We start from the raw sequence: 25,548 nt of genomic DNA on the forward strand, positions 1-25,548 counted from the left end.
GCTGCTGCGTTCAGCGGAAGAGCGACCCTCTCCCTCTTCCCCACGTAGCACCACAGGAAGGTTTTCTTCCCTACCAAGCACAGCAAGCTCCACGGCAGTCTACACAACTCAAACATATAAACAATCACTGTTAAAAGAAATTGATTTAAACCTACTGTTCAGGAATTTCAGTCCCGTGGTTCTGTGCCTAAAAGCATCCAATCTGAGTAATACAGCAAACATGATATGCATCATCATTTGATCTCCGAGCAGCCTTGAAACACTGGCAATCACGGAGGTTACACAAATACAGATTGCACTTTGAAACCCAAAAAACAAAATGAGAGGGGGAGGCAAAAATCAGTGCAAAGCCGAGTTGTATCACAGCCTTTTGCAGTGTGACAATCTTTTACTGCTTTTTAATAATGAAAACACTAGCACTACGGAAGTATATAATAATAAATGGAAAGTAGTTCAAGAGCATGAGATGAAATAAGTTTAGACAGCAAAATATTGTTACCACAGTATTTGTACCCCAAATCACTCCTCTTCAGGTCACCTAAAGTACACTGAGAAGCAGCTGAGCTATATCTGCTCTCCAGTTTTACAGAAACGGATGAGACCTCATGTAGCAAATTGTTCCCTTGTGCCATTTTTCATGCCTAGTTTGTTTTCCGGAGTCCCGCTCCTGTTCTGCTACATTAGCAATTAGCTCCTATTTCACTAGGAAGTGCCTCCCCTCATCCAAGAGAAATTGAGGACTATTTGTTAGGTTGCAGGACAAACAGTAACTGGCAAATATCCACCACAATCACTAAAAACAACCCGACTGCAGTGTGAAGACAAGGAGAAAGAACACTCAGCTTGCAAAAACCCTTTCAGGGATTCCTTCCCCGAGGTTTAAAAGCCCAGTGATGACCCGAAGTACATTCACTGCAGAGAGGCTGAATACGCAGACCGGCCATTCGAGGAGAGGGTCATAGACCCAGGGAGGGTTTGCTGATGAGCTAATACAGCCTTAGATGTCCCACGCCTCTCCGGTGCCTTGTTCTAAGGAGAGAAACGTAGGCAGATCCAACGAGCACAGGCACCACGCTCCGAACTCTCCTACTAAACCCCAAATTTTGCACTGTGGCCACAGGTCAGTCAGGACTATCTGTGATTCTCTACTCTGCCCAAAAATGAAATTTCAGAAGCCAACTTTGGATGATGTTCTCTTAAATATTCACCAAATCATTACCTCTAATGAAGAAAATCAATCTAAATTTTTTACAGTAAGTAAAAAAAAAAAAAAAAAAAAAAAAAAAAGTCTTTTATTTTTGTACTGCATATAGCTCTATACACATATAACCACCAACTTTAGAAATCAAGCCTAGGACCAACAGGACTGAAGACTAAACATGTTTTCACTAAGGGTGAAAAATTGCAGCTGAAAAAACATAAGAAAGCTGAATAACTGCTGGGCTCAATCACTAGAGGGAGTCATAATCACATATTAAATCACTGTAATACACACAGCATTTTCAGCACCATTATGAAACAAGAGAACACCATTAGCTGAACCAGGATGTCATTCAAAGAAAAACAGAAAATTAGCTTCCCTTTCTTAACAAGGTTTTTATTTCCAACGACTCAAGACCTTCTCCTGGGAACTTTCAGATAATCTGTAATGGAAGGTTTTAAAAATGTATCTTACTGTCTGCATTTTAAGACGGAATAAGGTATGTGACAGAAGAAAACTGAAATCATCAGTTTTGGAAATGACACACACAACATTGCATCAAGAAAGTGTTAGAATTTTAAACAGCTTTACAGCCCATTTCACTTGAAATCAAAAAGCAATCTTAATCATGTTTTTATTTTTAAACTAAATTGGCACAATTACATCCAGCACGAACAGGCACTACCAAAAGGCTGTTTTCTCAACAGACTACCCCCCCCCCAGCTATTAATAAATTCAGCAAAAGCATTTCTCTGACAGTCTGTGAGAGGCAGCCTGCAAAACCCCCAAATCAATAACCATTAAACATCACCACCATCCTTTTATTTGGGCTTTTGCTCAATTGTGGGTTTGGGGGTTTGCTTTTTTTTTTTTTTAATATATGAAATGTCTTTTTTATATTGCTGGTATTTTTTTCTTCTTCAAACTTCTTCACAAAAAACAAAACAATTTAGCTGGCTGCACTCATGGGAATTCACACTTGGCTAACAGTTTACAACTGACTAAACTGTTTACTAACAGTAGCAGCAAAGCCCAAGCTTTAAACATTCAGCTTAACTTCTGCCCATCATTGGTAAGGCAGAGCCCACACAAGACTCATCTCTTGAACCAAGATCTACCACATACCTCAGGAGACACATTCAGCAAATCCAGCACAAGATAAACTCAGAAGGCTTGATCAATGCCAAATTACAGAGTATTTGGCTCCTTTACGTTCAAAATGTTTATACCAAAGGTCAAAATACTGCACATTTCTGTTGCTTAGACAAGTCAGCTAACACCTTGGCAATACATACAGGCTTTTTGAAAGACAGAGGTATTAATTTTAAGAACAGATAACTTTCTTAATGTAAGGATATAGAACAGCGTGGGAAACAAGAATACGTGCACCAAGAATGAGAAGCACTTTCTGGTACAATATGCAACTGCGTTAAGAAATCCTACATGTACTCAGTGCCGTCTGGAAAGTTAAGCTCTGGCAGACAAATTCATTTCCCTTATGAGATATTCACTCCCACACCAGGAGAAAAGCTTAGACACCCTCTAGTTTTACCAGAATCCAGCCAGTTCCAAATACATATCCTGCTCTATATAAACAGACTTGCTCCTCCTAAAGCCTAACAGTACATTACCACTAAAATTGCAAACATACTTTCCCCTCCATCCATACAAACTGGTTCTCTCACGAGCCAAATTAGTGTCTCGAGGGCTCTTACTCCTTCCTACACCCACATGACTACTTTACACATTTTGCTTTGATATTCCCTTTCCAGAGGAGATGGAAAGTAAGCTGCTTTCCCAGACCCTTGCAAACATTTCAGCTTATAAAATAAAGCTGCATAAACTGTTCACTGCATCCTCCCACAATTGTTCATCTTTTTCTTCCTGCATGGATTTAAGCAAGCAAAAAATCAGTATTGGAAAGGCAGTAATAGTACAGAAGGCTCCTTGGAACAGCAGGGAAATCTAGAGAGTCATCTTCTCAGGCTGCAATCCTTATTTTCTTTCTATATGCTTTAATATGACAGCATCTTGCTGTACAACATCCACTGCTGGCATCACTCACCTGTTTGTGATGGTAGAATTCTGCTCTTTCAGCACAAGCTCCCTTTGTTGCAGTGCCACAATTTGCCTCGAGAGATCATCAGGTGTCCTAAGCAATTAAAACAAAATTGAAACTTTTAATAAAATCAGTGGTTGAAAGATCGTGCTCCATACATAACCATAAAAAAAGGTCTCACAAAGAAGCAAACAAAGCAACTGCACCAGGCCAAAGCTGTTCCAGTCCCTTAGAACACAGGGTTGCATTCTGTCCAGCATACATAAAAGCCTATTTTATTAAAGCCTTTACTAAATGCTGTAATCACCATCCAACCCACAGCATCTCACCACTATTTGCTGCAACCCATAAGCCAAGTCTAAAGCCTTAGTGTCAGCAAGACAAGCAAATTCTTCAAAGCAAGCAGCATACATCAACATTCATATCCACTAAACAGACAGCTTATCACTTGAACATTTTTTTTAAACTTATACATAAGGATAGATCACAATCTCCTCCCCTGCCTAGCACTCAGCACAAATATGCAGGGATGAGCAGGCCCAGTGTCATTCCAACTGCTATTCAGCTATGGGCCTCAGTACAGCCACCATCAGAGGATTGCTACCAAGAGGTAAGATAAAATTAAGTAAATGTACAGGTAGGCTCTACAGTCCAACAGCTCTGGCTGCTGCTGAGTAACCTCTGACAGTGCACAGTCAGCTTTACCACGGGCTCTCAGAGCAGCATGCCCACACCATGGCACTTACCAGCATGTTGATTTTAGAGCCCCTCATGCAAACAAGTGACTACAGAACCACTGAGAAAAGATCCATCAGCTCTGGATACCCCTCTGAGTATCACTTTGATAGTAGTTTTCCTGTCAAAGGTATCTATAGATCCTCTAGCAACCATCCTACAGATGTCAGGAGTAGATTTACTTTTCGTCAAGGCCAATGACCAGTCCTGAAAGCTTGTAGAATGGGATCAAGACAACTCCATTTTAGCGCTCCCAGAAACCATTAACCCACATCAACAGACTCCGCAGGGAGATGGCTGTCCTCTTCAGAGACCTCTCTTTAAACCTCAAGTGTAAAAGCAGTTCAAGTCTAGATGAAGGCAGCTTATGGAAAGCATCAAATGATTTCCCAGCCTAACCCCTATTTCCCAGTGGAAAAATCTTTGGAGGAGAATTTAGCTACCAAGTTAACAAGGCTCTGAAAAATGCAATTCTAAGCAGCTCACAATTCACCCAAATATAACAGATTTATCACAAGACTAGCACCAGGCACATCTCTTTCCACACTGACTGCCTCTCCCCAACAGAACTCTTTGGTCCCTGCATCAATGAAATAATTGCATAGATTTTTATATGGACAAAAAAAGTATATTTGCCTCAATTTTATTCTCAGATTCTCAGAAATCCGTACCACAATGTATTAGCACTGAGAAAGAGAGCTGAAACTAATCCAATAGTGAAATGAGATGGTATTATAAGAGCCACAGATTTCTAGTAATGATAGTTACCGACCGATTTCCAATAAAAAACAATCATCCTCATCTGTTAGGCAATTCACATCAACAATCAGCTTCCCATCTCAGTTTCAGTAGTTGGCAGCTTTAGGTTTTGGAGGATGTTTTAATGGCATTAGGTGGGTGGGTTTTTTTTTTTTTCCCCTCCCCAAATGGAGCAGCATAAATATAACAGGAAACAAAGCTAATGGGCATCAACCCCTGCTGAGGAAGAGTTAGCCTTCTGTAAAACTAAAGCATGTCACATGCTCAGACACCCAGACTTCCCTTTCATGCCCTCTGCTATCAAGTACCTTTGAGATGTCTACATCTCACCCCAGTCACAGTTTGGCAAGTTGAACTTCTTCAGTTCCAAGCAGAGAAACACCACTGCATGTACAATGAAGTCAGATCAGATCAGTTTTTGAATTGCAGAGAACTGGTCGAGCTCCTCAACCACGACAAATATCAGGTAGCCCTCATTGCTCTAAAGTCACCTCATTTCAGAGGTTTCTGAAAACAATACTGCATAAAGAGATAAATCTGCCAACATCCAACAGTCACTTAACATGTTCTAGCCTTGAGAACCTTTGCCTGCTGGGTTAGTTGCATATAAACCTTCCTAAAGCTCTGTCCATTTGCTATTAAACAGATGCTATCAAAACTGGTATTAAAGAGCCAAAAAGTCTTCTACTAGAATGTGTTTGCCAGTATAGCTCCCCAGCACTGCTCCAATCACCACTGCTCCTCGAGGGAAGTTTGAAACTCTGCCCTCCCACAAGTACACCGAGAACCTGGTTTGTGAGAAGTCGCTTCCTCATGTGCTGCCAGGACATACCCTACAAACCTGTGCCCAGCTGCCTTTGCCATGTGTTCGTGGAGCCCATGGAACCACAGAAAAATTAATACTTAAATAAGAAAACCTATGTTTGCATCAGCTGTGCAAAATCCTCTATATGAAACTACACACACAAAGATTTGAGAACAGGCTGTTATTAAAACTGAGTCATGTGGTATGTAATGATAAAGCTAACACGAAGAGCAGATAAGTGGTGGCTTCCAAAGGATGAATCAAGATGAATCACTGAATGGCAGTTCCTCTCTGCTGGGTAAAGCACAAGGAGCCAAAACTAGAACCTGCTTCCTCTCTCCCGCCAGCCCACCCTGAGACTATTTCTTTCTAGAACAACCCTTAAGCAAAATCTTCCATTCCAGATCCTGTAAATAACCACACAATCAGGTGAGCATTTAATACTAAATTGGAGAAAAGGATTTTTGCTCTAAAGGTGCAAATTAGTCCAGCAAAGCTTAGGAGCAGAGTAAGGCTGAAGAGGAACAAAATTACTGTTCAACAAAGCTCTCTGACTTCCTTTGAAGTGCAAACAGTTTGAAAAAAAAAGAAAGAGTAATTTAAGAGTAATAAAAACCTAAATGAAGGGAAAAAATTAACCTAATGGGATGCCCATCCATGTCATTCAACTTCACACAATGAGCTTCAAGCCCCCACTGGCACACTTTTATAACTTTCAACGTGAAAAATGGCTTATGCTTTTTCTTTTAATGCACAAAACTAGCATTTTATAGAAATTTGCTAGAATGCTTGGTTGTGCTGTCTTAGTTATGGACTTATTAGCATTCCATTATAAACTCTGACAGTCAGGCACTTCAAATTAGCTGTTGAAGTAACATTAAACCAAGACTCAGTAAGTATCTCAAAATTTTTAAAGGAAAAATAAAAATTGGATTTTTTTTAATTTATAATTTATTAGAATGTCAACATCTTATTGCTTCTATGAAATGTTTCAAAATTTACAGCAAAGGAAGAGATCTGATTTTAGCTAGATCTTTGACATTAATTTTTAGCTATAGATCTGAAAGACTAAAGACTAAATAGAAAAAACAAGTACTCAATCAACTTCGTTTTCTAAAGAAAAAACTTGAAACCACCAAACTAATGACACACACAAATTGCTCAGAATCACCTGTTTTTGAAAGTCTCTGGAACTAGCACATCTCTATACAGTTTTAGCTTACAAAGACAGAGATTTGTGTGTCTCAACTAAGTCATACTAAATTGAAATGGAACAGTCTCAGATTTCTGGCACAGCATTTTAGGTGGATCCACAAACTGTTTTAGACTTGAGCATAATTAGCTGACAAAGACCAGAAATAGAAGCCTTCACTGAAGTGTTTGTTAATGAGAACCAGGCATAGAATGGGAGGACACATCTGCTTCTCTCTCCAATCCAAAATATCTCCCATCCCCCTTTTTTTGGGCAGCCTCCCAAAAATATAAAATCTGAGGTTTGTCCCTTATCCACTTCCATATGATGCACAGAAACACAAAGATTTAGAGAGTCTCTTCTCTCCAAAAAGGGCCTTTTCTATTTTTAAGAAAGAATTTCAGCTTCTCTTTAGGCTGGAAGACAAGAGCAGCTGAAGAACATATACAGAACAATAACATGAGAGCAAGAGAAATTCTAGAAAAGCATTTCAGTTGTTTTAAATATCTGTGTGATTAGAAAGACTGTGGAGATCTGTAATAGTTTCTTCATGCACATTTGAAGGCAGACCCCCAGACAGCCTTTCTGCATAGCTGAGCTATGCAACCCCTTTAACTCCTGTGCTTCTGGTTTGCAGGACCCCTGCCTATTTCTGATACTTCAGCAGCGAGTCCAGAAGCAGCTCAGTTCCTGTGATGACTTCTCCTTCAAGGCTGGAGGGTACATAATAAGCACGACAGTACATACGGACTTTCCAAAGTATGACAACATAGTCTTTAATTTGATCATGCTAACTCCAAGCATCTATCAGAAAACGGTAACCTGCCCAATACCCTTTCCCTAGGGAGATGATACATATTTAGGGGGACACACCTTAACTCCCCTTTACCAGAATAAAGGGGAGCATCACCACTGAGACCTGCTGCCCAGGTGTTCAAGTTTCACACTGGCACTTCTTCCTGAGCTAAAAGTCTCCGTGGGCTCCAGGCCAGGCCCCTGCAAACTGCCAAGATGTTAAGGGCTGCACTGCCCCTTCCTACCGCTGCCTACGCCACACTAAACCATATGGTCAGGAATCCGCTATACACATTGTTCACAAAAATAATTCAATTCTTCTAATTTCCTACTCAATTAGGACACATTTAGTATGTGGTAATACTCTGGTTAAAAACATTTTGAAGAGTAATCATTTATCTTTATTCATTCAAATTAAGGTGCTAAGAGCTGGCAAAAAAGAAACAGAAGTATGTTTTATACTGTTTCTCCAATAAATTGCAGCCTCAGTCTATGTCCAAAACAAAGCAAAAAGGAGAAAACTGAAGTGTAAGGAGAAAGCAACTGGCAATATCTCAGCTTCTGAGTCCCCCTTCCTTCAGAAAATAAACCTCATACTTGTGTGCTGATAGAAGCAAAAAATTCAACTGCTCCTTAAAGTCCACATTAACCACTCAAAGCAGAACAACTCCTTTGTGAGACAGCGTTTTTAGTGTGTGTAAGCATCTTGACAATACCAAAGACAAATAATTGATTTCTCATGAAACTGCAAAGTTAGCAATTAATCCAATCAAGTCATAATTTAAAGAGGAAAAATAGTGACATCTTAGACAACTATCTTAGATTCCAGTCAATAGGCTTTTTCTGGTTTTAATGAAAGTAGGGGTTTGGGTTTCCCCTCCCAAGCTATCAATATGGCATCACAACAAATAATCTTTCAAGTTCAATTTCTTCAAAGATATATTTAAGACTTCAACAAAATAAAATTAATTTCGGAAAAATCTAAATAATTTGGCTGCCATTTTAGCATGTCAGTCTTCTCTCCCATCCCCACCACTGCTTTAATAGCAACCATAGAACAGACAGGCGGAATGTGGAAAGCACACTCTGCACAATTCAACTTAACCTTGCAAGTGAAAGGCTTTAGAGACCTCAAGGAGAGGGAATGTTATACATAGTAGTATTAAACTTGCTGATAATGAGATTTGGAAGTTAAGATAAAGAGAGGCAGAGAGTTTTTAATCTTCAGCCAGAAGCCAGGTCATGGCATATTGCATCACATAACATGAGTTTTGAGAGGTCATGGTGAAACAAAAGCAATTTTCTAGAGTTTGATAAGAAAGCACTAGAGCACATGGAAGAGTTATTTACAGAGCAAGGCCAGAGAGCTTTGCCTTTCCAAAAATAGATCGCGTTTCACACAGATTGCCATTGCAGACTTCCAGGCTCCTCTTCTCTGGGTGCAGATCAGGAGAGCTGCTGAGCCACTCTAAATGCCTGTTGCTGCTGAAGGGACAATCACTGGTTTTGCTTGGTTCATTTTCTGCCACTAAAAGTCTGATTCAGCTGGCTGAAATTACTCCTTTCAGCAAGAAGCTGTTAACCGGCTCAGCTGTCTTTTCATCAGAACATATCCTCAAGCTCTCATTGAGCTTACAGTGCTACAGAGTCAGGTCGCACCAGCCATATGGGCAAAGCGAAAGGAGGCTCAAGTGCGAGATGCGTGAGCTGTCAACCTGGCTCTCAAAGGCAGTGAGAAGTCCAGGCTACGTTTTCAGAGATCCACCATCACATCATCATTTCAATTTTGAGCACATGAATGTCATTTCTCAATGACTTCTTATCACTGTCAAGATCAGACTTAAGGGTCAAAACTAACCTAAGCTTCAAACAGAGGAAAGATGCATTACCTCAAAGAAAAGTATATACACAGCAAGGGAAAGAGTTAACTGGGAAAACAGAATAAACTGTCTTCAGACAGATTCCTCCTTGGAGCATGTAAGTAGCATGCATCACTATGTATTATCCCAAAGCAGAAATAGACACCACATTTCAACTGTGTTACGACACAGAAGAACTCTAACTAGGATTAAAATGCAACAGCTCATAAGGGAACAGTAACCAACTTAACAGAGAGCTCAAACACTGGGTATATTTGCAAAGCTATTAAGTGTTTTGTATCCTATGTTTTTACAATATAGGAAAATGAATAGTTCCTAAGGTCTTCCCTTTCTCCTTTTGGAGATTATCAAGGAAGCACCATGAACTTTTTACACTTATTAAACCATAGACCTAGCGTCTTTGAAGTGCTCTCAAACCATCGCTTGGTACAATGCAAATAAAACTTGTTCCTTACTAAAGACCAAGGATTTTCCTCAGTTTCCCAACATAAAACTACAACATTCTGCAAGTTATAGCACTGTCCAGAATGGTATTCTCCATTCTCATTTTTTCTAATTGCAACCAGGACTTATCACAATTCCATCTGTTTCTTTTTTTTTTTTTTTTTTTTTAATTTGGGGGCAAGAGAAGACTCATCCACCACTATTTTGATTAATTCACAATCTGTTTGAAATTAAGCCAAATTATAGCCTTGTACTATCAAAGACTCAAAGATGACTTGTGTATCACAGTTTTTTTTTTAAACTTGTTTGATTTACAATCTCTGCTCTTTTTTTGAGAAGGTTTTAAACATTTAAAGCAGATGTTTGAGCAATAGCTCAATAACTTACCAGCAATAGAACATAAGTAGTAAAATTTAAAGGGATCGTAAAGGATTTTCAAAAATAGCTGTTGCTGCTCAAATACTAGCAGATATCAGCATATCTTTCCAATGAAAGAAGCAAATGTTTTTTTCCCCTCCCTCACTCTGCAGTTTAGTTTAGTGCATAATTCCATATTAACGATGATTCTGAAAGAAAATTTTACTGTATAATTTTGTACCTATTGACCCTAAAATTTCAAACAGAAAACAAACAGTTAATAATGCAATATTTTACTGCAACAGGAGCAAAAGCTATTTTATGTTTTACCTCATCACAGACTTAGCTAATTTGAGAATAAAAACAGCAAAAGGAAAAAACATGTGATGAAATGCACAAAATTAAGTTATTTTAGGGTGTCATAACTATGGTAGTTTTTCATATAGTTTCCATTTGTTACCTCTAGAGTTAGAACAATCTTTGTGACAATCCAGAGATGTAGCAGAGAGGACAGGATTAACCATTTGCTAGGAAAAGTTAAGGCTTCACAAAATAAATTTAACAGAATTGAAGTAGAACACAAGTTGTTTTTTCTATTCACATGGATGCCCTAAAAAAAAAAAATTCAGATATCTGGATAGTTGTAAGAAATTTTAAGGAGAGGGAGGAGGAAATCAATACTAGAATGACTCAAACAAAAACAAAGATATGCTAGCTGGAAGCAAACTAACTAGACAGGGGTATCTTTCAAAGGGATACCATTGCGCAGAGGATCACTAGCATTCCTGAAGGAAATCCCAGGCCAACTACTAGCATTATGTGAGGCTAAGAAAGCATCCTGACAGCCAAAATGGAAGTAATAAATGAGACTTCCAAATGATCAAGCCACAAGCCTCTCTTTCTATACTTCATGCCAATGGAAGAAACTAGTTCAGAGACCTTCTCCTTACTAACTGGAGAACCAGTAGGGATTACTGGTTACAACAGAAGGTTCTCAGCCAGAAAACTTAACATTCAAATTAGGCAAGAATGTTCATGCAAAGAAACAGATTGTGTAAGAAAACCTCAAAAAACGTTATTGAATCTCTGCTGGTTGCATCACATAGTGCTATTCTTAAAACATTTGAAGACATTTTACTCTCTGCTGCCATAAAGGAGAGAAACAGAGCATTGAACAATAATCGTTCCATTGATCTGACACTGAAAGGATTTTGTTAAAATCCAGCATTGAATAATGCATACGGAAACTACTGCTCTGACAGCATCTGGGGCTATCAAAAGACTGACTGCCTTTTAGCGCATCTGTCCCAGCTGTTCTAAAGAGTTCAGGGGATCATCCCTAAATTCTATCACTCCTAAAAAACACAAGACAAAGTTCTTTTCAAAAAAACAAGATGACAGAGCATACACCTTTCTGGCACAGCCTTTACTATCCATAGTTTTATATATAATACACATATTTAACACATACATGCAATATATAAATTCGGCCATTTTATACATTTTACAAAACTGATGATCTTGTTTTATGATACTTGTCTGAGATAATCCTTGAATGATATCAACTTAAAGTTCTTGCATTGTTTGAGTCTTTTTTGGCTAGATTCCTATCACCCGAAAAATATTAGCCAGCAATAGCACAAATCCCTAATCTTGAGCAAGAAGAAATATTAATAATGATTTTTTACATACCCTTTCAAGAATCTAGACTATATTTTCAGCTGCTTTTTATATAAAGTGATTGGACATCCTATATTATCCTTATTTAGATTAGATTACAATCACATACCTCTTCAGTTTCACAGCAGGAATGGCCACTTGAAACTGCAACTTTTATTATAGTTTAAAGTTATTTGTAACTGGATTTATATCTAGATAGATAGATATGTAATAATGAGCATATATATTTGTGTGTATATATATATACACACACACACACAGAGTTACAAATAATATAAATCTCATCCAGTAATTTCAGTCACTGATGAATTTATGACGACAGTTCTAGAAAGAATGAAAAGAATACCACTTAGATGTTCAACTGAAAAGCTTGGTTTTCCTTTCAGACAGAAAACTGGGGGTTAAGCCTGTTTCCATTAACTAAAAACTATCTAAACTCAAGCAAAGATTATTTCAAAGCTTTTCACTGCAGATCTCACCTCCAACAGAGGCAGAAATTGAAACATGCTGGTTTTATCAAATGTAGGAGGTTAAAAAATGTTACTGAAGTGCAGAAAACATACAGCCCAAGAACACTTGTATTTATCACAGAAATCAATAGGGGAACAAATAAAGTAGAAAATGATTAAGGAAAGTGCTTGCATGGTCAGTAGCAATATATTGCTGCAGATGCTGGAATTAAGAGAGCACAAAGAGGTTTCAACTATAACTGAGGCTCCATTAGCAGCAGATACATCAGAAGCATAGGTACTTCAGGATAAGCATAAATTTCTGCCACCTAAACTAGACTGAAGAAAGGCCTAAATTTTAGAGTCTAAGGCAGAGAGAGTGAACAATTTGAGTATGGGCACCCAAAAGTAAAAACCCTCAAAACAAGAACTTACAACTCAACTTCTATATAAGAAAATTCAACCTCACATTCATTTAAAGGACATTTGAAGTTATTAACCACAAGAATTGCACCACCACCACCCCCAAATCTCTGGTTTCTCATCTTATAGCGAAGCAGTCAAGTATCACTGCACAGCAGTATATTTATGAGTGCCAGATTAGTTTACTCTGAGTTAATTCTGAGTTAATTCTGAGGTTTAAATTCTCCTCCATCGCTGTAGCTTTTTGCTTGGCCTTGCGCTCGTGTTCAGGTGTTGCACCTTTTCCCAGCTCTTCCCACTGAGCTCATTTACCCAGGCAGAGCCTGTTGCTCAGGAACCGAGCTCACAAGCCTCCTATCCGTAACCCCCTCCCATCCATCCCAGGCCTCCCACTTAACGAAGCACAGTTCTCACTCAGCTGTCCACAAGCCAGCAAGTGAGCTCAACTTCAGGAAAATGAATTACATGCGTCCCCAGACACATGTAAATAAAATGAAGAAGTTTCAGATTTACAGTGCTGCCTTCAAACCCTCTCCCCCAGCTCAGGGAGGATTAAAAGGGACTTCAAAGCAGCTCGAGTTCCAATTAAAACAGTGTGACCACCCCAGGGACACAAGAATATTCTTCTGATTAGCGAGATGTGCTCTTTGAACTGTTTAGTTAAAAAAAAAAAAAAAAGCTTTCAGAACTTTAAACAAATGGAGCAATTCTCTCATACTTTTTTTTTCTTTTGCAAGTTTCTAAAAATGAAATATTCAAAGTGAAGGACAAATAACATTTCTGACAAAATTTTATGGAAGCCTATTAACACATCAGCTCTAGTCATCCACTAGCAACCAGAAACGTACCCAGGCCTGAACGCAGCAGTCCCAACACAAAGCCGATGGATCACGGTGTTAGACCAGAAGGGCAGAACCCCGAGAGTCTCGCTGTTGTTACAGGGGTGCTGAGGTGCTGACACCACAACAGTACAGCCCAGCAGAGATGGTACAAGTTTTTCAATGCAGTTTCAAAATAAGCAACCCTCCAAACTACTCTCGTTAGAGGACAGAGCACATCAATCCCATCTCATTTTGAAATTCTGCTTTCTTTCCTCAACATGCAAACCTCCCAGGCTGCCCGTAGGAAGAGCCTCAAATTCAAGTCTTTTGACATACAGCACCAATGAAGTAGTTGCCCTCAGCCTTGGCAATATACGCTGATCTAAATAAAATCTCTTCTTATGCTCCCTGCCCAAAAAAACCCCAAAATCCCGCAGACTCATCCTCCAAAATAGAGCCGGATTACATACTCAAAGTTTTAACACCAAGAAGAATGATGGACATATTTTCCCATACAGGGAAAATAACTGAGTCTTAGAGCACGCCAAAGCAGTCAGTGCTAAGTGGATATAATAAAACTGCCAGTGAAAGCCAAACCCCAATCACCATCATCCATAAATAATGAATAATTCATGTCAGAAGGAAATAGAAGCAGACTTAAAGGCTTGTTCATAGAAAGTGCAACTGCTAGAGTGTAATCGCATTAAAGATGTAAACAGTAGCATTTCAGCAATTACTGTTCTCCTTTTGCCAGCTCGCTCTCCGACAAACCAGTACATCAGCTCAGCTGCCTGCATCAAGCACAAGGTTCAGAGCAGCCAAAAGCAATTATGATCTCCCTGTATCTTTGCCATAGGCTTCTGTGACTGGGATTAAGATAAGGACTGGATTGGTGTCACAAGCACTTTGACACCATCCTGGCTTACTCCTATAATAAAGTTTTAGTCTGAAAGCCTGAAGCTACTAGGGAACGCACTAATAAAATTAAATGATCTACAGTTTCTAACATTTAAAATGTATTCACAGAAGAAAAGAAAGCTACCTAGTCTCTTGATAATGAGAAACAAGCTAACATCATTGCTTGACATCATTTTCCACCTTCCCTTGCACACACATCTACCTTCTAGAGCTTATTTCCATATGCTGTGCATCACAGCAGAGACCTATTCACAACCAATTACTCTGTCTTTGGTGGAAGGGCATTGCAAAACCAACCAAACAACAATATGGTGCTTTAAAAAGCCCTTCTGGGATTCTCCTCAATGTCTACCCCACCACAGATCTTCTCTTATTAGCTCTCTCCAGGACTGCACAGCTTCCTAACCCTCCACATTGCTGAAGTGACTGCAGCTTTATACAGCAGCCTGAGACAAGGTGCATCCGATACTCCGAACTCAGATTCGGATTGAGCTTGGTTGGGGAGTTACTGCAAAGCACTCATAGCATATATCTGAATGGGAGTCCTAATTACACAACATATAATGTAAATCCAATGCTGAAGGTGTCTACTCTGCACAAGAGATGTAGTGAACAAATACGTAAACCAGAAGATCATTTTAAATCACTGGGGCATAGCTACTTCAACTAGCTTCTTTCTTCTCAGCTTGTATGAATTCAAGTTTTGCTGTTACTTCAAGGAGAAAAATTTTAATTGACTTCAACAATTCTGGTTCACAACCTGAGCCTTTGCCAGCTAAAGAAAAACCATTTCTCCAATTCCAGCAAAATCCTCCTTCCTCTGTCAAGCTACTACTTCCCTCACAAAACTCCCCACTTCAGGAGCATCTCAGAAAAAAGTGATAGAACTAAACATTTCTTTTAAAACTTGATACCTGAACCATTTTTTCCATACTTAACCTTTGCAAAGACAGGATTTAGAAGAAAACAAAGGCAGATGGAAAGCAAGTCCCCCAGTTCAAAGGAAACTTTGCAAATGCAAACACTTAAAGAACACTTGGCTACATGCAGAACATCTGCTCTTTGTGGAGTGAAGTTTCAAGTCCAGGACTTCTGAGCTCCAGCAACACCTTTTTCCAACAGGACTCATATTTTTGACAGAAAAAAAAAACTGCACACAGCCTATGACAGTGAAAGATGACACTTAAAATTTGGTAACTAACGCTTATCCAGTAAAGAGCTCTTTCTAGCCCTAGGTAAGAGGATAAGGGACACTGACCAACAAGATGTCACATCTTTTTAAGTTTGACCTTGTAAGGAGATGATCTTTTCCATCAACAGAAGAAACAGAGAAAGGTTCAGCAGTACAAACCTCCACTTGAAACCAACACCACTCTGCCCATGTATCCAGTTCCCCTCCACACCTGCCCTGAAAAGCCAATGCCAGACAAGCAGATGCATTCTCCACCTGCCCTCTCTTTCTCATACAGCATTACAGGCAAAATCCTGGGGGAGCAAGCAGAACCACTGTAGTGAGAGATTCAAATATTTCCTACAAAGATACTTCCTACAAAGAAACTTTATGTTTCAAACCCAGGGAAGTACATCAACAATCACAATTCCCATGTGCGCATTCACTAGAGTCTGCATAACACTATTTTTATCGGGTTTAAACTAATTGCTTAAACACAGCGTTTCTCAGAAAGGAGAAACGAGAGCTGCCTATTGATTTTGTATCAGGGCTACTTCAGAAAAGGGGAGAACATAACAGTTGAAACAAATGGTGTCTCCCTACATGTACCCTTCAGAGAGCGTGAAGGCTTTGAATACATGAAATCAGCTCAACTGTGTACTTGGTCTCCAAAAGGCCATCAATTACCTAAATTGACTGCATGGCAGACAAATAAAAACGAGACTAGGTCAAATCACATTGGAAACAGACTGGGGAGGGGGAAAGGGTATTTTTCAAAAGAAGATGTGTTTTTATTCTCTCCTCCTCCCTTACTCCCCCTGCAATCATCATGGCCCAAAGAGGCAGCAGAAGATGATTTCATTAATAAATTTATTCCAACTTTCTTTTCAATGGTGCTAAAAACATATGCAAATCCATTCATAATTAGGTTTAAAAATTCCATTTCATGGGATAATCAGACTTCAAAAAACTCAATTTTAGTTTTAATCAGATTTTAACAAGGATATTAAGTCCATCTCGTTCAGAAGAGGGAGAAACGGTGAATTTAACACAAAATGTATTCAAGCTTAGCCCTGGGAGATAATTAAATAAAATTAATTTGGCAAGGGTTTTCTGTAAATGGAAACAGTCCAGACAGTGGAGCATGTTTCCGAAGCAAACAAAAGTAGCTCATTACTGTACAAACAGATACAAAGCTTATTGTTCAGGCAGAAGGGAACTGCAGCCCTTCCACGACAGGAAGGCAACCTGGGCCTCAAGCTACCTCCAAACGCAAGAGTAGTTATTCCCTTCTGGTTTCAGTTAAGTCCCTTAAACTCTCCTAAACCAGTAAGGATGGAAGATGCTGGGGACATGTACAGATCTAACGATCCCAAATTGACGAGCCCAGAAAAGGTTTATAAAAAAAAATCTAGCAAGGAACAACTCCTTGGAGCTATGAAAAACCACGCACATTTAAGGGGTTAGCAAGATTGTCACTCCATTAAAATCCATATAGTGAATTCGCCCTCATACCATAGATCTGAATCCCAACTTCCTACCAGAAGCAACCTTTTCTCCCTAACGATAGCCACAGATAGAAGTGGATTTTAAGACTTTGATAACTGTCCTCTGGACATTTAAATTCTGAAAGACCAAATACTTATTTTGTAGTGGGAAGAATGAAAGGAGTTACCTGAAACAAGTTAGTACATAAGTCTTTAATGAGTTTCTATTAACTATTTCTTATGCACTATACCTATTCCATTACCTTGCCCTTACTTTTTCCATATTGCCCTCATCTTCACGTTTCCTTTGTACTGTTCCTTCCCTCTAGAAAAACACTCATTTCCAGTCCACCAGGCACCTGCTCACTTCCTCTTGACCTCATTTCTCTTACTGATTCATCCCCATCTTGCTCCTGTCACTAATAATCTCTTCTAGCTCCCTCACCTTACCCTCTCCCTCCCCCACAATTTGTTTGTATAAGCTCTTTAGCACAGGGAATTTCTCTTATGCTTTCTTGTGAATCATCACAAACACATGGGGTTATACAAATACCAGTAACATACCTTAAGAAAAATATTAACATTGTGTAGTTAAATGCTCAGAAGTCAGAAAGATGCACAGTTAAAACTGCAAATGACCTTAGCTTTGCCTCCCTATAGCTTGCACAATCAGGTCCTTCAACCTTATACAGGACTTTCGTGTACACTGTTAAGCATTTGCTTAATTCTGCCTAAATTGGAGTATTTCCTCACATAGAACACAACATAGCATTAGAAATATACATATTTCTAATATCTTAGAGACATCACCATCTTACAATCTTAAGCACACAAATGCAGATCTTCTAATGCTGTAAATGTCAGACACTAAGTAGTAGCATCATATGGTATTAGAGACTGTCCATAAGTCATTTATGTAAATAAATAAACAAGACATTATTACAAAACAGAATGGTTGACTCAAATGCAAAGATAGGGGTTTAACTGGTACCCTTCAAATTCCACTCACAGACACACCATAGCTGAAAAGAACAGTTGAAGATACAGAAAATACAAAAATCTCTTAGAAAAAACCTACTGTTTTAAATATTTAAAAACAGCCAAAGAGACTGCTATTGGAAAATAGCAAGTTTATCTTTAGCAGCTATCATAAGCCATATAGACAAGAATACACATCGTTTTCTAAAAACCTGTGTCTACCCAACTGGGAGAAAAAAAAAATTGACACTTCTTCACTCTTTCTCTCTACCAGCCTTCCAACTATATCCATTATTACAACGTGCCAACTGCACTTCCCTATGCCAGCTACTTGCAGGTAGGCAAGCCGACAGGTGTTCTGTCACCTTGACAAGTGGGCCAGCCATCCAGAAGGCAGAAGAGGTCTTCGCCAAAGTCACACTGGAAATCAGACCTAAATGTAAGGCTTGTCACAAAGCAGGCTTGATGTCATGAACTCTGGCTGCTAAGTTTGGAGAAAAACACCTGAAGCCACAAAGCTTTAACTCTGGGAGTACAAAAAGCACACAGATAGAAGTGCTATTTTCAAACCTACCAGCAGAACTGTGTGAAAAAAAATTCACAACTCAGTTATCATCCAAACTGAGCCAATAACAGAGCCATGAAGCACAGCTGAAAATTATCCAGGCCAACTGACTTTTCTGGCTAAGGATATTGAACACACTCACAGTCAAGGACAGCAACCCAGATATCCCCATACCTGCCCTCCTAAGAAAACTGAGCAGAATATCAAGCCCTCACTTGTTGTATACTGCAAAAATAGAATGATTGCCTCATCGAAGCAGAACATAGTTAACTTGGTTCATAGGATATAACTCAGGAAAATCCAGAATTTCACATTTCTTCCTACCAATAGGATAGAGCTTTCCTTCACATTCTTTCAAAGAGCCTGATCTGCTATTTGTATCAGAGTATCTCTGGACAGAGTTTAAACAAGTAACTAGAATTCAAAAGCAATTCCAGCAAGAATAGCCTACACTAGAAAATGATTCTTGTAATACTTGCCCATTACCCTCACAAAGAGTCACAGAAAATTTGCTGACAAGAGAGTTAAAAATAGCACGGAGAAAAAGAGCAGGTAAAGGTGTAAAGCGGGTAGATAGTCAAATAGGAGAGAAGAGATGCTCAAGATCAGTAAAGACATTTCTAGAAAGGCCAAAACTGCATGTACACTAGAAGGTCTGAGCTCTGACAGATCTAATTTGCTTTATAGCAAGTGGTAGAAGAAGGTGAGAGATGTTTGAATGCACAGAGGTTTCAAACACTATTCCAATGTAGACAGTCCTCTTGCAAAAATGCTGTTCTTAGACATGACTGTTGTAAGAAACACTTCACTGCCAAGTGATGGCCAGAATATGCACAGAACATTTCAGTGCATCAGCAGCCAATTCGGGGGGGGACACTAGAACTAGTGGACAGCTTTCATCTTCCTCCTGCTGAGAAGGCCCAGCTCCATTTTACACATGTTTTTAAGAAATGCCTCATTTAAGAGCACCCCTAAAGACTTGATTTCAGCTGCCCACATCAGCTCTTTGAAATAGTTTCTGGAAGTAATTTTTAAGCTTTTATTAAACATAAATCTACTGGGGCCCAATCACCTCCCATCTTTGCTTTCAAAATACAAATCTTTCCAGTTTTCACACGTCTGGTTCTCCAGATGGCCTAGTTCAGGGTCTGCGCTCGTTCAGGCAGCTCACTTCAGGCTGCTCTTTCCTAGCCTACAACTCTTCCTCCTGGGTCCTGGGAGAACAGAGACACAAGCCCACAACCCCCCATAACACACTTAACAGCACAGTACACAAAACACCGGGAGGAGCACCCATGCAGAAAAATCAGGTCACAAGGTTAAGACCAAAAATGCTTTTTTATTTTGTCTCCTCAAACAAATCCAGAAGAGAAAGGCATCATTTGTAGGAACAGTAGCAAGTTAAGAATTTCATTTCTATCTGTGCAAGGCTTTACATCTCTGTTACTTATGGTTTCAAGAAAGATTGTAACTGAAAGAGTAACAAAGACATTTTTCTATTTATTCCATGCACCTAATGTACAATGCTTCTCATGCACAAGTTTTCACACACAAAAAAAAAAGACAGGCAGAAATAAGATGAGTTATAGTCAAGCATAATCAATCTGATGAGAGTTAAACTTTCATATCAAAAGTCTGCTTCGTGTCTTGCATGTTATTCTGAATCCTCGTATCTATACCGGAATTCAGTCATGTCTGACACTGGATCAGAGATGGATTAGTAAGTAATCTGATTCAACATGGCAATTTGTGTTCTGTAATTTTTTTAAAATAACAAAACACTTATGTACACATAACTAGTTTGAGGGAACCCTGAGGCACAAACCACTTTAATCTTCCACTGCACTAATATTTCAAGTTCACTAAGCCCCTTTACTGAATGTTTGAATATATCATGCTGTACTCTTGCTATTATAAGCCACATTATTTTTTTCTCTCAAAATAATGATGCATATGCAAATGTTTATCTACAAGCATACTCCATTAATAACACAGCCTGTGAAGAAAGCAAATACAGCCCAGGTAAAGAAATGCTTTGATCAAAAACATTCACTGGCAAAGAAGTCCCAAGGGAGGAAAGATTTTAGCTTAAGGACAGGGCTTATATAATAGTATTACATGGCATTTAAGCTAGTTTGTCAGAGCTACGAGCATTTTAAAGATGCTGAAAAACTAAACAGCTTAAATATTAATACATTTCCAATCTTTTGCCTCCCCATTCCGATACTGCTATGCTAGCTACCATGTAAGTACAATTAAAACAGAAAATTAAAACTTTTCTGGCTGATACAGTACAGAACTCCTGCCTGCAGTGATTATAAAACAAAAGCAAATGATAAAAATAGTCTTTAGAAGTATAAATCCTTGCTGTAGGCACTGATGAGGATAAGTACTAACCAGCAATGATCATTTTCAATATGCCATCAAGATAACCTGCATCCAAATAAGCTCAGGAAAGCTTGTCAGATGATGCAGATCAAAGTTGAGTCTTATCTATGCTTGCACTTAAACCTGTTTTTAATAGTTTGACTTGTGTTTTCCAGTAAAGTGCATTCCTGAGTCCACTCCCTTCCTTATCCATTGTATATACCTATTCATATAAAATGTAGGACTGAAAAGAATATCTAGCTTAGGTCATGTCTAGCCCCTTCCAGTTATGAACGCCAGTGATCTTTTTCCAAACCTCACAGAGCTTCATCTTCAAAGCAGTATTTTTTTAAACTTCTGACCCCACTGGAAGCTCATTCAGAACTAAGTCTTTCTACCAGTTTAGCACCTCCTCCTAGCTGTATTCATGGCAACGTTGGAGCCATTTGATATAAATGCCAATGCTAGTTATTAGTATAGATATTTTTCTCCCTGTTATTGATCCCTCTTTCCTTCTCCTCCTTTCCACATTTCCATTTCTAGGCAGCAATTTTATCTCCTGCTAGATTCACTAGAAGGACAGGTCAGTCCTTCTAGCCACCACTGGTTTAAGATGCTCTCCAACTCCTCCGAGAAACCCTTTTCTGCATTTAATTTCAACTAATCTTCCCCCACAGCAGGAGACAAGAAGTCCAAGAAGCATCTCCCAAGCCACTGACAGAGGCACTCGCACATTTCCTCCTCTGCAGAAGCTTTTCTCCTGGTACAACCTGTGTGTGAGCATTAACAGCCAGCCTGCCATAAACGAGTAGCACAGTTCTTGTCCTTCTAGTGATTTCCATCAGATGTGCTACATTTTACAGAAGTTTGTATTCAGCTCCCAGGTACAGGCAGTCTTGTATCACTGAATTTCATCTCACTTCTCTATTCTAACCCATAGGGTCATTCAGATCTGCATATTCAGCTTTTATGCACTTATGGGTCCCCTGTACTTGGCATCATTAGTGAATTTTTATCAGCACAGACAAACTTTCTGCACCAAAATTATTAATGAAAACATTATTTAAAGTAGATCCTAGAGGTAATCTTTGAGAAATTCTATCCTCTCACTTCCTTTTCAGTATTACTAAAGCCATCCTTATTCAGACAACTACTTATGTACCTATGACTGTTCTATAATTTCCATCTTCTCCTACTTGGTTTATACTTTCCCAAGTAAAGTTCTCTTGATTGAATGTTTTACTGACATTCAGTTAAACAAGACTTAGTGTTTTCTTTGATAAGAAAATCAATTTTCTAGGTAAAGAAAGCTGTTATGTTAGTTTAGTGCTGTTATGTTAGTTTAGTGCAATCCATCTTGGTACTCCATGATCTAATAATAAAGGTATATATCCCTTGCCCAGTATACAAAGGCCATGCCCACTAGTACAAGGGAGCAACAAAATATTAGTGTGAATACTTAATGAGGCATTTTGTTTTGAGTTTATTCAGAAACGGTGTGTGTATTCTTGCCTTTTGAAAAAGGCATTGCTATCCCGTAAAAAGAGCTTCAACATGCATTTACAAGATCCATTTTTACTTTTTTGTTAAAAAGTCTCCCAACAAAAATAAGACTTTGAGGAAAGATCAGGTCTAACACTCTGCTCATATATGGGAGAGGGAAAGCATAGCACGTTGGCAGCCCCAGTAGAAAATTTAGAATTGAAAAACTGAAAGATGCTAGAGTGGAAACAAAATTAAAAATGAGCTGTAGATTGTAGTAATCATCAAGTGTGTGGAAGCAGCAACAGGAGGCCGAATAAAAATCAAGCACAAGCATTTGAGCCCTCTGATGGCAGCAAACCATTCCCTTACTAATTAGTCTTTGCTATTTAAATGATAATTTCACTTTAGGATAAGTAGGACTGCTTAAAGTGGTTCTTTATAAAAGTGCCTGTGCTTTGGAAAAGCTTCTCCTTTGCAGCAGAATGAACACCTGAAGTTCAAGCTACTTACACATAACAAGGGTCACTACATGCTGGGAAGAAGCAGCTATTCTTACCCAACAGTTTTTCAACAGCATCTCTAACACTACTTGCAAGAAGCACAGAAGCAACATAGAATGAAGCACCTGACTGGTGTGTCCCTGGTGGCAAAAGGAGTACCTGCTATGCAAAAGAAAACATCAGCACGCATTTCTAAAACTATTCCTGTCTTAAATTTATTGCTTTGGGAATTGCAGCCCTACTCCAGCTGGAGCAATGCTCTACATTCTGGTAAAAAGTTACAGGAAAGAGAAGCAATACTCGCTCATAAGCAAATGGCCTGTTGTCATCCTCACTTCCGAAATAAAGTTCTCATCCCCTTGGTAAGAGTCCCCCGCTTCCTCCATAGCTTCGTTATTCTCCATAGAGCTCCTGGAGGCCAACCAGTTAACTTCCTCAAACCGTTCTTTAACGAACAAGACTGACAGTACTACTGTTCAAAACTACTGCTCAGTAGTTTCCTCTGCCTCCAGAATACCAGGTCTGTGCTCCAAGAAAGTTTCTTCAACTGTTTCCAGGGCTTTGAAATGCAAAGCAAAGAGACATACACTTCTGATGCAAGCTGATTACTTCTTCCTCTGATTCTCTGATTACATGCTACAGCCTCAGTCTGCCCAGATGCTAGGTCCTCATCTTTTACACACTTTTCTCTTTGGACTCAAGATTTAACTCTGATGTATTTAAATAGAACTAAAGGCATTAATGGCAAAGGCAAAAGATGACTAATATTTTTGAACAGTGAAGAAAAATAGAGTGTTTTTGGAGAAAATTAGTATTACTCAATAGGAAAATGCAAACTTTGTCCAGTATCTCAATAATGTACTGGTAGAACAAATCTATAACATCTTAATAAATCTAAGGAGAGAGGTACATCCAGCTGCCATAATAAAATTAAGTGGATCAGTGTGCTGAAAATTGCAGAAGACTGAACTCCATGCTAAAGCACAGATCTGACATTAATTTAAACTTACCGTTTGGAGGCCTAATCAATCCCTTCCAAAATCTGATGAGCCTCTCACCACACACAAAAAGCATTCTGTTAGAGAAAGCTAAAGCCTAAGGCACTGTGGAAAGTGAAGAATAATGTAATTTCTAACATAAGATAACTAAGAATAGAAGAGCTTCAAGTCATAATCCAGCAACATGCTGCAAGTCACATTCAGTGGGTTACAACCTACTTCAAGAATTCTCCATGTAAAGAATAGCGGCTTCAGTAGACATTAAAAATTGTAAAAGCAACGAGCATTAGCTTCCTATTGAAACTTCCATTTCAGTTTCTGGAGACAAAGGTCCTCCTTGGAACTGTTCAGGCACCTCTCCCTCAAGACTGTAAATGCTTCTAAAGCCATGCTTTCATCTTTTATACACATAAGATTCTTAAAAACATAGAACATGTAACCCTTCTTTCTAAATAAAGAAAATGATCATCCCTACCACTCCTTCCAGCCCTGGCTGCTCATTCCCGCTTCCTTTACCCTGCTTTGAACTAATATAAGCATTTGTGCAAGCATATAGTAAACCTGACCAGGGAATTGATCTGGCTGAAAACTGACTGGTTTTTATTCTAGCTAACTTTTGGCCACCTCCTTCAGCTGCAATGTTCGCAGAACTAATATCATAAAATAGTAGGTAAGACTAGAACATTTTCCCATAGCAGGCAGTTGAATCAGGAGCCCACAGACAGGCTGAAATCGCAACTAGCACAGCAGAAGTCCTGTAAGTTGAGACTAACGTGTCCTGCAAGAGTAGTATGTAAGAGAAATTCTCATGACATTCATCCCTGTGCAGATGCCAGTAGAAATTCTTGTTTCAAGAGATTTTGCAAAATATTAACGTGCTGCGCAAGTCGGCTCTCTTCAGACGCTGAAAGAGAAATTCCCTCTATCAAACCCTCACCTTCATCAGAATTTTTGATGACAAGATAAAGCTTCCTAATAACTATAAATTATAGTATCATGTCCATACAGCAGTGCACAATCCTTTCATGAGGTTCAGCTGATAGAATTTTTCCTTCACATTTGTGAGGCCTAACAAGTATTTTTTTGCCTCCCCTCTCCCCCTTTTTAATTAAAATTATTTCCCTTTATGGTGTTCATCATCTTTTTTTAGTGCCCAGGGAATTCCCACTGTAATGAGACAGCTTGTTTTACATAGGGAATCTTGTCAACAGCCGTCACGCAATTTTCAATATGTTCGCAGATCATAAATTACAGTTATTTACATAACTTAGATGCACAAAATGAATTCTCATACCACATTAATTTTCTTCTCCAATTAGATATTTAGCTCCAAAAAAGGAGTTTATCATTAACCAACTTAGACACCCCTCCCCTCAAAAACTAGAACACTCACACAGAAATTAGCATTTAAGTTCAGATCAGCTGTCCAGTCCTAACTAGGGATAAAAAATCAGAGACTACTCCAATAAAGATATTTAC

The 25,548-nt window shown here is 38.9% G+C and overlaps 1 protein-coding gene across 2 annotated transcripts in view; it reads right to left on the bottom strand.

Moving 5' to 3' along the window:
* MAD1L1 (mitotic arrest deficient 1 like 1) overlaps positions 1 to 25,548 on the bottom strand; it is a 362,358-nt gene that overhangs the window by 320,377 nt on the left and 16,433 nt on the right. For both annotated transcript variants that reach the window (XM_062587950.1, XM_062587949.1), the window contains exon 10: positions 3,267 to 3,353. In XM_062587950.1, coding sequence (XP_062443934.1) covers positions 3,267 to 3,353 — 87 coding nt within the window. The remainder of the gene's footprint in view (positions 1 to 3,266; positions 3,354 to 25,548) is intronic.

The sequence above is a fragment of the Rhea pennata genome, chromosome 15 (genome assembly GCF_028389875.1).
Source record: "Rhea pennata isolate bPtePen1 chromosome 15, bPtePen1.pri, whole genome shotgun sequence".
Classification (NCBI taxonomy): domain Eukaryota; kingdom Metazoa; phylum Chordata; class Aves; order Rheiformes; family Rheidae; genus Rhea; species Rhea pennata.